Source organism: Neoarius graeffei, chromosome 7, assembly GCF_027579695.1.
Source record: "Neoarius graeffei isolate fNeoGra1 chromosome 7, fNeoGra1.pri, whole genome shotgun sequence".
NCBI lineage: Eukaryota > Metazoa > Chordata > Actinopteri > Siluriformes > Ariidae > Neoarius > Neoarius graeffei.
The window spans coordinates 18,205,468-18,218,928 of NC_083575.1; the positions used below are offsets into that span (position 1 = coordinate 18,205,468).

Below are 13,461 nucleotides of genomic sequence, written 5' to 3' on the forward strand. Positions count from 1 at the left end.
TAACTGGAGCTTGTTTAGGCACTTATTCGAACATCCAGAGAGTAAGGCATTACAATAATCCAACCTAGAGGTAACAAAAGCATGAACTAGTTTTTCTGCCTCATGCAGTGACGTTTCTTATCTGAGCAATTTTTGAGATGAAAGAAAGCTATCCTCATAATATTATTGATATGAGTTTCAAATGAAAGACTGGAGTCAATGATCACCCTGAGGTCTTGAACTGCTGCACATGAAGAAACAGAGTTACTGTGTAATCAGAAAACCTACTTCTAGCTGCATGTGGTCCTAGTACAAGTACTTCTGTCTTGTCATAGTTAAGTTGAAGGAAGTTAATAAGCATCCAGTGTCTAATGTTCTTTACACATTCCTCAAGTTTATTAAGCTGGTGTCTCTCATCTGGCTTTGCATACAACTGTATATCATCAACATAACCGTGGGAGCTAATGCCATACTTATGAATAATATTAAGCGGTAACATGCAGAAAGAAAAAAAGCTGTGGTCCTAAGACAGAACCTTGTGGAACACCAAACATTACATTTGTATGCATAGAAAAATCACCATTTACATCAGCAAACTGATAATGATCAATTAAATAAGGCCTGAGCCAGGAGAGGACTGTTCCCTTAACTCCCACAACATTTTCTAGTCTATCCAGGAGAATGGTATGATCAATGGTGTGAAAGGCTGCACGAAGGTCGAGAAATACAAGCAGGGGGACAACCCTGATAAGATACCAACAGTAGGCTGGGCTCGAAATTCGCGGTGGTCTGGTCGCCCGAGGCGACTTAATTTTTCATTTGGCGGGTAATTCCTGTCACTAGCCAGTCCGGCTGGCTAGTTGAAAATAAAAAATGTATATGAAGCGAAGCTTCAGACACACAGTCAACTAAAGCTGCCACATATTAAGCGTGTACCGTGTCTGTGTTAATCGATGTGTTTATCGACAGGACGGAAAATACCGAAGAATTCCGAATCATATTGTGTACGAGTCAGGCTGTCGGTTTTTTCACTACTGTGAATGCATATAACGCATCTCGTTGAATATCGCGGTAATCACGTGTAGTATTGGACCAGGTGGGTGGAGCACAGAAGCACGGCAGGCCAGAACTGAGTTCTCAATGAACTATTTATTGCTAGCTTTTCAGCCTTTTATCACGTCCCAGCTGCGCGCGCGCACACGTGTTCTGGTTGGGGAGAAAGAGCTCCCTTTCTCTGCTCTCCTCTCCTTTTAAAGGGTGCGGTCACTGGGGAAGACACACAAACACAGGTTAATCCCCATCAGGTGCAATGATTCTACCACTTACCTTCCCTGACTCCGCCCTCCATTCACAGACCGCCGCTTGGCCACGCCCCCGCTGCCACATCATGTTATCAAATTCAATATATGTGGCCACATTATCGCCCATTTAAACTCATTTTTTGTTGTTGTTGTTTACATCTACATCTGCCAAAGCTACGTTGCGATGTGGAATTTTCTGAAAGGTGTACAGAAACCGCCAGAGATGGGGACAAAGCGACCTCGGTCTGAAGAGGAGAAATGACAAAGGACTTATAAGCAAATGTGGGAGCAGGGTAGGCCTTGGCTGCGATACAATTTTTATGGAATAATTAATTTTTTTCAAGTTGATTCCTAGTCAATATGAAGCTCCTAATGCTTTCACTCTCATAAATGGTTAAATACAGAAAGCATGTTGGACATATTTTGGGTGCTATAGTCATGATAGTAAGTATATTTGCTTTCAATACTCATACACCAAGTTGCCAAGTTTTCCAATATATTATTATTTGTTGATATTATATTATGGTGCCCTGTGTTGTTCTCATTTATGTGTTTAACAACAGTATCAAAATACTTGGGTCTTGAAATAAATGCACATTAGTCATGAACAATGGTAACTACTCTCTTTTGCATTATTTTTGACAGAAGTAAAATTCATACATGAACAAATTTTGGCTAGTTGATTTTCTGTTTGGCTAGTTACTTTGGAAGGTAACTAGTCTGGCTGGCTGGTGAAAAAAAAATGAATTTCGAGCCCTGGTAGGTCATTTACTACTTTCACCAGTTCACTGTCTGTGATATGATCTAAATGATATGGTCTAAATCCTGACTGATAATTTAATGGATGTTATGCTCCTGTATGAGCATAACTGCTGTACCACAGCCTTTTCTAGAATCTTGGAGATAAAGAGGTTTGAAATTGGCTTATAATTGGACAGCTGCCAGGGGTCGAGGTCAGGATTTTCAATCAGGGGTTTGGTAACTGCTAGTTTAAAGGATTTGGGTACATCGCCAATTCCAAGGGAAGGATTGATTATTTTTAGAAGTTGTTCAATTGTATCTGGTATTATCTGTTTTGAAGAGTCATGTCGGTAAGGGATCCAGTACACAAGTTGAAGATTTTGATGTAGAAATGAATGAAGTTAGTTCAGTTTCTGCAAGGTGAGTAAAACACTCTAGTAGCTGATCTGATGGTTATCTGAGGGTTATTTAAATTGTCTGGCCTTAAATTAGTAGTTTGAATTTTTTGTCGGATATTTTCAATTTTCTCGTTGAAAAAATTCATGAAGTTGTTGCTACTACATATTTCAAGTGTGCATGTGTCTGTGGTAGTCTTTTTCCTAGTTAATTTTGCTGCAGTATTAAATAATAATCTAGGATTATTTTTGTTTTCCTCTTTAATGGTAGATTGGAATTGGAATATTATCAATTTTGATTTACGTTCTAATTTTTGAGTGGTCTGTTTTAAGGTGCGTGTGTAATCATTATGCCAGGGTGTTAGTTTTTTCTCTCTCATCAGTTTTCTTTTAAGTGGAGCTACATTATCTAAAGCAGCGTTTCTCAACCACTGAGCCGTGGCCCATTAGTGGGCCGCAAAGCGCCATCTAGTGGGCCGTGAATTTTTTTCAAGTTGAAGTTAATTTTTTTACTCGTAGTAGGGTGCAGTTGCTGGGTCGCATCCGATGTCACATCCGCCTCATTAAGCTACAGTCACACTACAGCTCGTGATGCTTTGCGATGGGCTATCAATGAAAATGAGGCATTTTGGTGGCAATATACGAGGATATGTGAGCTAAAAGTTGTGGTCTCACAATAGGTGACTTCACTGTTATGCCTTTGCACGCTTTAGTCTGGCGCAGCTCGAGCAGCCACGTGCACTCATGGAGTGCATTGTGCACGCACTTGGGACCCAGTCACGCCTTTGCGCGCTGGAGTCTGTTGCACAGATACGGAATCCGTGCGCACAAATACGTTAGCTGTTTTCACAGAGGCTTTGCGAAGTATCATTATTATCACGGTCACGTTTGTTTCTAGCCATTGTTTATAACGCTGTTTAAATACTCTGCTTTATGATTCTGCTTTCCATTTTGTTTTTGTAAATATCACGCCTGCTAATAAACACTTTCCCTGCACTTAGATACATCTACCTCCGTCTATCTTGTAGTTTCCTGATCCCCAGATCTTTAACCCAGCCACATAGTAAAAGGTGTGCTCTTCCAGGTTTTCATCTGTTTGTCCGTGCAGAGCAATGTCTGCAGCACCAGGTAGTTTGAGATGTTGGGGAACTCAACAGATGGATAATTTTCCAATTTATAGGAAAAATCCTTCTTTGTTGGCGTGTAAGGATCTGTCCCATTGAGTGGTTTCTATATCCACTTCTTTTGAGTGTACTTCTTGGTTTTAATAACTTGCTTGTTTGCGGTCCACAAACATGGCAATAAGTTTTTGTGTTAATCAAACAGACTTCACTTTGGGATCATTAATCCCTTTTGACTGAGAATGTCTTGCATGCATGGTTTTATGTTGGCTTCTGGCACACCCATACAGTTTTAAATACAATACCTACAATTAAACACTGTTTGTATTGCATTTATTTAATTCCTGGGCTCCCATCTGTAACAGGGAGTGATGTTGCATTCCGTCAATGCACTTTACAATGGATTATTATATTCTAATAGATTGGATAAGCCAAAATAATTGGGGATCTGTTTTAATGGGCCCTGACTCGTTACAAGTATGAATAGGTGGGCCTCAAAGCTGAAAAGGTTGAGAACCCCTGATCTAAAGTATAGCAGGGTATTGACTCTAAGCATTCAGCTCCCTGACCAAGTTCTGTGGGGTCTGATGGTGATCCAATCAAAGTTGATAACTCTGGGAGACTGTTGATACAGCTTTGTGCAGTAGTTGACGTGAATGTACATTTGACACAGTAGCGTGGCAAGGTGCATATATTATTGCTCAGACATTTTGAATAAGATGAGATGATCTGAAGTAGCTTCAGACTGTGGAAGTGTGACACTATTTTCTGAATGTTAGTAGGAAATCAAGCGTCACCACCATTGTGAGTAGGTCCTATGACATTCTGATTAACCCCTACTGAATCTAGAATGGGCACGAACGTTGTTTTCAGAGAGTCTTCTGGATTATCAAAATGAATATTAAAGTCTCCAACAACTAAGGCTTTGTATAAGGAAACAACCAGGTCTAAAACATGAAATTCCGTAAATTCCGAATATGGCCCCAGGGGCCTGTAAATAATAAGTAACAGAATTGACTGGGTTGACATTTTTTTTGTGGCTACATATGTTATGTTCGTATGAAGAACTTCAAATGTATTGAATTTGTAACCAGGTTTGTGTGTTAGGTCTCGATAATGATTATAAATAACTGCGACGCCTCCTCCTCTGCCAGTTCGATGAGGCTGGTATGTGTAGTTCGATGAGGTTGGTGTCTGTAAAGAAAGAAAGCACAACTTTATTCATCACACACTTGTGAAATTTCCTCTCTGCATTTAACCTATCTGAAGCAGTGAACACACGCACACACACGTGAGCAATGAGCACACACACATACCCAGAGCAGTGGGCAGCCATGCTAACAGCGCCCGGGGAGCAGTTGGGAGTTAGGTGCCTCACTCAAGGGCACCTCAGCCCAAGGCTGTCCCATATTAACCTAACCGCACGTCTTTGGACTGTGGGGGAAACCAGAGCACCCGGAGGAAACCCACGCAGACACAGGGAGAACATGCAAACTCCACACAGAAAGGCCCTTGCCGGCCGCTGGGTTCGAACCCAGAACCTTCTTGCTGTGAAGCGACCATGCTAACCACTACACCACCGTGCTGCCCCGTATCCAGCAGGACTAGCTTAATTTAATGCTGCATACTCATTTGGTTTAATCCATGTTTCTGTTAAACACAGTACATTAAACTCCTGATCAGTAATAAGTTCATTAGCAATTTAGACGCAAGAGATCTAATATTTAATAACCTTACCTTTTAGGTCAAAAGTGCTGGCAGTAGCTGTATAGTCAGTATGATCTAATTTTAATTCGATTACTAGAACAAAGTTCCTGAGTATTTCTACTTTTTTGTGTAGCTCGGGGAACAGTTACAGTCTCAATATAGTGGAACCTGAGTGATGACTTTGTGCAGCTAGCGGACAGTTGGTTTAGCCTTTTTTGTCTGCTCCCTGGCCTTGGTTCTGGATTGTCACAAGTTAACTAGGCCTGTTCTGAGACTATGAGCTATGCTGCAAGATAGGAGAGCAGCACCCTCCCGAGTGGGATGGATAACATAACATAATCCGGCCATAACAGGCCAGACTTGTCCTCAAAATTAGTCCAATTATCTACAAAGCCCACACTGTTTTCAGAGCACCACCTGGACAACCAGCAGTTCAGCGACCATAACCTGCTTTAAGCTACATCACCAAGGCACATTGGGATGGGGCCAGAGCATACTACAGCATCGGACATCGCCTTTGCTAGTTTAAACACCTCTATAAATTTACTCTTAGTAACCTCAGACTGAGGGTGTATTTTGTTAGCTCCTACAGGAATAATTATCTTTGGAAACCTGAAAGAGCTTTGGTTATGGCACGTAAAATTAGCTAGGCCTTTAGGGGTACCAGCAGCTTTAGTCAGCTGTATACAGGTATAGACCTGACGAAAGCTGCTGGTACCCCTAAAGGCCTAGCTAATTTTACATGCTGTAACCATATCTCTTTCAGGTTTCTCAGGGGGCATTTCAGTAAGGAGAGAAAACCTGTTTGACACGTGAAGCGGAGAGGAATGGTGCTCCTGTGGGCGAGCCTCAGTAGTAGCTTTGGCTCTGCAATTATGCCACTGAGTCATCACCCATTTGCCCCACTTTAAGGGCTCTAATGCTGGAGTTGGGGGATTGCTAACTCCACCTAGGGCATCCAGACTTCCCCCTACAGAAACTACACTGCTGTCATTCTCACTAACCCTCTCTAGAGTCTGGATGTGTACCTCTAAAGCTGCAGTCTTCTCCATCAGAGAGTTAACTAATACACACTTTTCACAAAACTAGTGCTCATTGATGGAGGAAGAATGACTCAACATCCTGAACAAGCTGAATGTTTGCCATGATAAATGGTTTATGTACCTTAATTGAAGATCTGTTCATATTAAAGCAGATCTGATGTGGATGTCCTCCACTTGCTATGTTTGCTCGGGAAGGGAAGAACGTGCGGTCTTTGGTGTTCTCTGGGAAAAAAATATTAAAATGCAGAATAAGGGAAAGCTAAAGTACAACATAATGAAAATGATCATAGAAAATTATATGGCGAAAAGATGAGTGATTGTCTAACTATGTACAACCCCATTTCCAAAAAAGTTGAGATGCTGTCAAATGTAAATAAAAACAGAATGTGATGATTTACAAATTATGTAAACTCTATATTTTATTGAAACTAGAACAGGGACAACATATCAAATGTTGAAACCAAGAATTTATTTATTTATTTATTTATATGATCATTTAAGAATTTAACAATCATTTAGCAATTTAAGAATAATGTCCCACAATGTAAAATTGTAAAGAATTTTGGGATTACATCATCTGTGGTACATATCATTTAAAAGATTCAGATAATCTTGAGGAATCTCTGAATGCAAAGGACAAGGCCAAAAACCAACGTTGGGTGCCTGTGATCTTCGGGCCCTTAGGCGGCACTGCATTTAAAACAGGCACGATTCTGTTGTGGAAACCATTAGGAACATTAGGTTCAGGAACACTTATGAAAACCATTGTCTGTGAACACAGTTCATTATTGCATCAAAAAATGCAAGATAAAATTCTACCATGCAAAGAAGAAAACGTATGTAAACAATATCCAGAAACACTGCCACCTTCTCTGGGCCCAAGCTCATTTACGATGGACTATGTCACTCACTCACTCATCCTCACTGGCTTGTGAGAGCGTGGCACCTCGGCAGATGACCCTCCAGTTTGTTCTGTTCTTGGCAGCGAGCCAGGCTGTGCAGAGGTTGAGTCCAGCCTCTCTCAGGTCTGCCTTAAACTGGTCAAGCCACCTGGTCCAGGGTCTCCCTCTGGGGCGGGACCAGTGGGGTGGGGCGGGTTCCCTGATCAGGTTGGCCAGCTCGAGAGGTGGTGTTGTTCTGGCTATGTGGCCAAAGAGACGGAGGCGGGCTGATCGGATTAGTCTGGAGACTGGTGGCTGGTTGGTCAGCTGGCATACTGTGGAGCCTCAGTATCCTACGCAGACACTTGCTGTCAAAGGTGTCCAGGAGCCGTTCTTGAGTGGCTGTCAGGGTCCAGGCTTCTGCACCGTACAACAGGATCAACAGTACCAGGCTGTTGTACAGTCTGATCTTAGTGTGGAGAGAGAGACGACTGTTGGTCCAGATGGTGGAAAGGGCTGCCATGGCTGCAGTAGTCCGGCCAATGCGGGTCCTGATGTCTGCTGTGCTTTTGCAGTCGGAGGTCAGGATGCTGCCAAGGTAGCTGAACTCTTCCACCACTTCCACCTCCTAGGTGCTGATTACTGGTGTAGCTGGGGACGGTTCGAAGTTGCTTAGGCTTTGGATCTTTGTTTTGTTCCAGCTGATCATCAGTCCCAGTGGTTTGGTTGCCTTGTCCATGACCTTGAGGGCGAGGTGGAGGGTCTGAACTAATTCGGCAAGGATGGCCACATCGTCCGCATAGTCCAGATCAGAGATGGTCACGTTGCCAAAGCTAGCTCCATAGGCACTCTGAGCCACAGTGCTTCCCATCACATGGTCGATGGCGGTGTTGAAGATGGTTGGTGCCAAAATGCATCCCTGCCAGACGCCGCTGTTTATGAGGAAGGTGTCCGACAGCATCCCGTTCACTCTTACGCAGGAGACTGTGTTGGAGTAGAGGAGGGACAGCAAGTCCAGCAGCTTTGCAGGGACTCCCAGGAACTTGACTCCCAGGAGCTTCCACAGAGCTTTCCTGTCCATGGAGTCAAATGCTTGCTTTAAATCCACATAGGCAGCATAGAGAGGCTTCCTGAACTCCCGTCTCATCTCTGCTAGGAGCCTAAGTGTCAGGATCCTATCGACTGTGAAGCGGCCTGGGGTAAATCCACTCTGTTCCTGTCGTTGCTTCTGGAGAAGAAGCGGTCGCAGTCTGGTTAGGATGATGTGGGCAAACACTTTCCCTGGGACACTCAGCAAGGTTATACCCCTGTAGTTGCTGCAGTTGCTCTTGGGGCCCTTCTTCCAAAAGGGGAGAATGATTCCATGACGCCAGTCGGTAGGGATGGTCTCAGAGTTCCAGACGCAGGAGATCAGAGAGTGCAGTTGTTTCACCACGGGTGGGCCGCCGTGTAGCAGCAATTCAGGAGGAATGCCATCAGCACCAGCAGCCCATCCAGGCTAGAGCTTGCGTATGGCCTTCTCTACCTCATCTGGGCTGGGGGGCTCGGTTGAGATGGACTTGTCCTCAGTGGCCTGGGCTGCTAAGGCGTCCAGCTCTGGAGATGGGGATGGCCGATTGAGGAGTTGAGAGAAGTGTTCTCGCCAGCAATCCAGCTGTTGTTCAGGCGTATCCAGGTCGGATCCATCTAGAGCTGTCACACAGGCTGTGGGAGGGGTTGTTTTCCCTGTGAGGGTTCTGAGTGTCTTGTACAGGGTGCCCTGGTTCCCCCTACATGCAGCTGACTCTGCTGTATCAGCGAGTTTGTCAAGCCACTGTTGCTTGTCTCTGCGCAGTAGTTGGTTTCTTACCAGGTTCAGGCATCTGTACTTGTCTTGTTTCCTTCTCAGTCTGGCCTCTCTCCGTTCCTCCACCACTCTGAGTGTCTCCTTGGATAGAAAGTCCTTCTTTCTGGTTCTCCTACAGCCAAGTACCTTTGCTGCAGAGCTTGTAATATTTTCTTTGAATGCTCCCCAGATTTCCTCCGGACTGTCCTTGGTAGAGGGTTCAGATAATACTGCAAAGCAGTTTTGAAGATCGAGTTGAAAACTGGCTTTGACTTCTTCTGCCTTGAGTCTGGACAGATCGAACTTGTGTTGCTTGCTTGACATGGAGTTCTTCTGCAGGTGCAGGCTGACAGTCATGGCAAGCAGCCGATGGTCTGTGTTTCCAAATTCCGCGCTGTGGTAGACCTGGCAGCCAGTGGAGGTATGCCAACGCCTACTGGTGAGGATGTGGTCCACTTCCTTAGTGGTGTGGCCGTCATTACTAATCCATGTCATGCAGTGGATTCTCTTGTGTGGGAAGAAGGATCGTTCAGAGCGAAGGTTGTAGCTAGAGCAGAACTCCTGGAGTCTCCTGCCATTGTCGTTGCAGGTGCCTGTACCATGGGGCCCAAGTGACCCCTCAAACCCCTGTCTGTCTGTGCCTGGTGTGGCATTTAGATCCCCTAGAATCCAAACGATGTCGTGCCTGGAAATCCCGGCTGTGAGGTCTGACAGCTTAATGTAGAAATCGTCCTTTTCAGCGTCAGAGGCTGCATCCGTTGGAGCGTAAGCTACGATGACTGTGATCCTTCCATATTTATGTCGTAGGCGGGCTAGGAGCAGCCTATTGTCGACAGGTTTCCAGAAGATCAGAGCACGCTGAGCTGGGGGTGCGAGGGCGAGTGCCACTCCTTGGCGGTGTATGTTGTCCTCCCTTCCGGACCAAAAAAAGGTGTATCCATTTGCTGTATGGGTTCCTGCGCCAGTCCAGCGGACCTCGGTGAGGCCCGCCATGGAGACGTTCAGGTGTGCAAGTTCATTTGAGACTAACTGTGCTGACCCTTCCCTTCCCATGGACAGCACATTCCATGTTGCTATCCTCAAAGTGTTACCATTAGGCTTCTTCCATATATCTAGTCGTTCCTGGGTCAATGCTCCGTTAAGATCAGTCCGATCAGAGTTTCTCATTTGTCAAGGTTTCGTCGCAAGAATTTTTTTTTAAGTGGCAGGTTGCTGGCCCTGCGCACAACCCTGCCTGGTTTTGTAGACCGCCCATCGAGGACTGTGGCGGTGCAGGTGCTATTAGCCAGCAGCAGCTCCCCTGGGATCTGTCCCACCATGGTAGAACCTGCCAGGAGCAGGGAGAACCTTACAGGACAGGCCTGATGGTTTCCCCCATGCCCCCGGTGGTATCGCAACCCAAGGTCATTGCTGTAGCTGTTGCTTGGAGGATACCGCTAGGAGGTTAGCACTCTGTCTTAACCCTCCAAAAATTGTCCTGTGGTCTGACAAATTGAAATTTGAATTCTTCCAAGTGTGGTTTATTGAAGTGTGCTTCTGGCATCAAATTCAGAATGAGCATATCAAACAATAAAATTTCTGTTTCAACTTGATATGTTGTCTTTGTACTTTTTTCGATGAAATACAAACCTTCCATGATTTGTGAATCATTGCTTTCTGTTTTTATTTATATTTTACACAGCTTCCCAACTTTTTTGGAAACTGTTTGTATTTTTGTCTATTCATCTTAGGGTAATTGTGTTTCATGGTTATTAATGAAATTTTAACAGAACCATTTGCAAATTTGAAATGCACTATTTACAAAATAGATTTGCTTTGATACAATTCTTTGCTACATTATGATAGTTTGCATGTTTCCAGGTCATGTTTGTTAGTACTTTTGCTATATTGTGTATTGTATCTCACCTCTGTTTGCTTCCCTCTTGTCTTTTAGGATGTTGAGGAACTTCAGGTTAGTCGCGTGCCCACCCACCCCCCAAGCTTTGAATCATATAAAATGTACATTCACTGTTAAATGCACTCAGTTAAATGCAACTTAGCAGAAATGTACCATAGAGACATAAAGTTTCATCCTTTCACTTTTGACATTCTCACTCTGCTTAGGTTCAGCTTGCTGGGAAGACCACCCTGCTGAGTGAAGCCAGGCTAAAAGAACAGGAATACCAAGATAGGGTAAGTCTGGCCCAAGAATGAGAGCAGAGCCAGAAGTATGACGTTCAGAGCATATTTTCCACCTCATGTTCTCAGACATTTCCCCTTTGGCTAAACAAAACTGGAAGTCCCCATGAACTCAAGTTTGTTAATTAACACATCTGTTTACTTTTACTTTAAAAATGTCCATAATTGAGCTATGATACCCCTAACAGTGCATCCCTCACCACACAGGAAGTGCTTGAACTGGTGCTTGTGGGCTGCTGTACTTGCACTTTATTTTATTTACTAGTTCTGGAGGTGGAAACCCCTTGAATATAAGAGAGGCCAAAGGCAAATGGACAAATTGGATTGAGCTGCCAGGAAGGATACAGCAACTGAAATAATCACTTTTTACAACCATAATGAGTAGAAAAGCATCTCAGCATGCACAAAACATTGAACCCTGAGGTTCATGGGTGACAACAGTAGAAGACCACATTAGGTTCCATCCCTACCTCCCAGGCACAGAAATCTGAAGCCATCATGGACAGATGCTCATTGAAACCGAAAAGATGATTGGGGGGGAGAATCACCTGGACTTTTTCCAGACTTTTACTGTCTAGTTTCGGTGAGACTGTGCCCATGATGGCCTCAGGTTCTTGTGCTTGTCTAACAGAAGATGAACCTGATGTGGTACTTGAGATACTTTTCTGCTCATTTTGGTTGTAAACAATGCTTATTTGAGTTACTATAAACTTCCTGTTAGCTCAGACCAGTCTGGTCATTTTCCTCTGACCTCACAGGATAGGGTGGTGTGTTTTTGTTTTGTTTTTTAACTAGATTGCAGAGAAAATGGGGAAATGACGAAACAGTGATTTAAAACCGTTTGTTTCATGACATTGACAAAATGTCCATCAGTAATTTGGTTGGAATCCATATTGACTGATTTTACCTAATAACCAGTCAGTCAAAGCAGCACTGTTTATTCGTTTTAAATATCATGATGTTTCATGGTCATCTCGGCTTCTGTCATGGCTGTTTCAGATGTCTCTTGGGCCCTATCCACACGGCAACGGATTCAGGTGACTCCGATACAATTGCTTATCGTTTAGGCCTGGCGTCCACACGGCACCGGCGTTTTGGGTGCCCAAAACGCAATCTTTTTGAGAACGGGTTCCAGAGTGGAAAGATCTGGCAACGTTGCCGTTGTGAAGTCGTCTGGATGAGTAGAACGGATTTGTTTACGATGACGTCACAACCACATGACTGTGAGTGCTTCACGCCGGGTAGAAGTGTAACGAACTCGATGCGAGTTGTCAACAAATCCTATAACTTGGTTCATGAAACGCGCTTACAAAATATTTTCACTGTGAATATTTATTGTGTAATGGTGCAAAGTGAGAGAGAGAGAGAGAGAGAGAGAGAGAGAGAGACTCTGCCCTTAGGGCAGAGTCAATCCCGCCAGCAAAAATAGGGAAAAAAAAGGAGCGATCTCACCTCTTCAGATGTGGGTTTAAGTCCTACAATACTTTCCTCAAAAAGGGCGTAGAAGAGAAAATTAATCCATCAACGTGTAGCATTCAATTTATTCCGGACCATTAAAGACGCCGCCTTCCGCGTAGAATCATACGTCATTCTCGCCGCCATATTGGATAGGTCAAAGCGGAGAATAAAGATTCATGTGCTGCGTTTAACTGTACCAACAGGTTTACCGTCCAAACGAGATCATATGGGATTACCTTTCACAGGTGAGAAACAACAAATTAATCCATCAACGTGTAGCATTCAATTTATTCCGGACCATTAAAGACGCCGCCTTCCGCGTAGAATCATACGTCATCCTCACCGCCATATTGGATCGGTCAAAGCGGAGAATAAAGATTCATGTGCTGCGTTTAACTGTACCAACAGGTTTACCGTCCAAACGAGATCATATGGGATTACCTTTCACAGGTGAGAAACAACAAATTAATCCATCAATATGAAGTCTCGCGCATAATAGTTTATGCGCATGCGTCCTTACTACTTCTACTACTTCTGGTGTCTCCGAAGGGACCGTCTTACAGCGCCCCTAGAGGTGTGGCATGTGTATTGCATCGTTTTCAGCAAGCGTTGCGTTGCCATATGGACCTGATATTTTACTGATCGTTGCCCATTTGGACGCGATATATTTTTAAATAACATCTCGTTGCCGTTGTCGTGTGGATGTAGCCTTGGAAAATGCACAAACCTCAAGGGCCAGTAATTTGTTTTTTGGATGCTAATGTTCCTTAGTGTTCAGTGCATCATTCTTATGGAAATTTGTTAATTACTGAGGAAATTAAATCCTTCAGAT

The 13,461-nt window shown here is 44.0% G+C and overlaps 1 protein-coding gene across 5 annotated transcripts in view; it reads left to right on the forward strand.

The window, feature by feature from the left end:
* Positions 1 to 13,461, forward strand: part of golga4 (golgin A4) — a 202,165-nt gene that overhangs the window by 177,944 nt on the left and 10,760 nt on the right. For 4 of the 5 annotated variants that reach the window (XM_060925343.1, XM_060925344.1, XM_060925346.1 and 1 more), the window contains 2 exons: positions 10,927 to 10,944; positions 11,097 to 11,165. In XM_060925343.1, coding sequence (XP_060781326.1) covers positions 10,927 to 10,944; positions 11,097 to 11,165 — 87 coding nt within the window. Of the gene's footprint in view, positions 1 to 10,926; positions 10,992 to 11,096; positions 11,166 to 13,461 lie in introns of all 5 variants that reach the window. The other variant, XM_060925347.1, reaches the window with a different exon arrangement.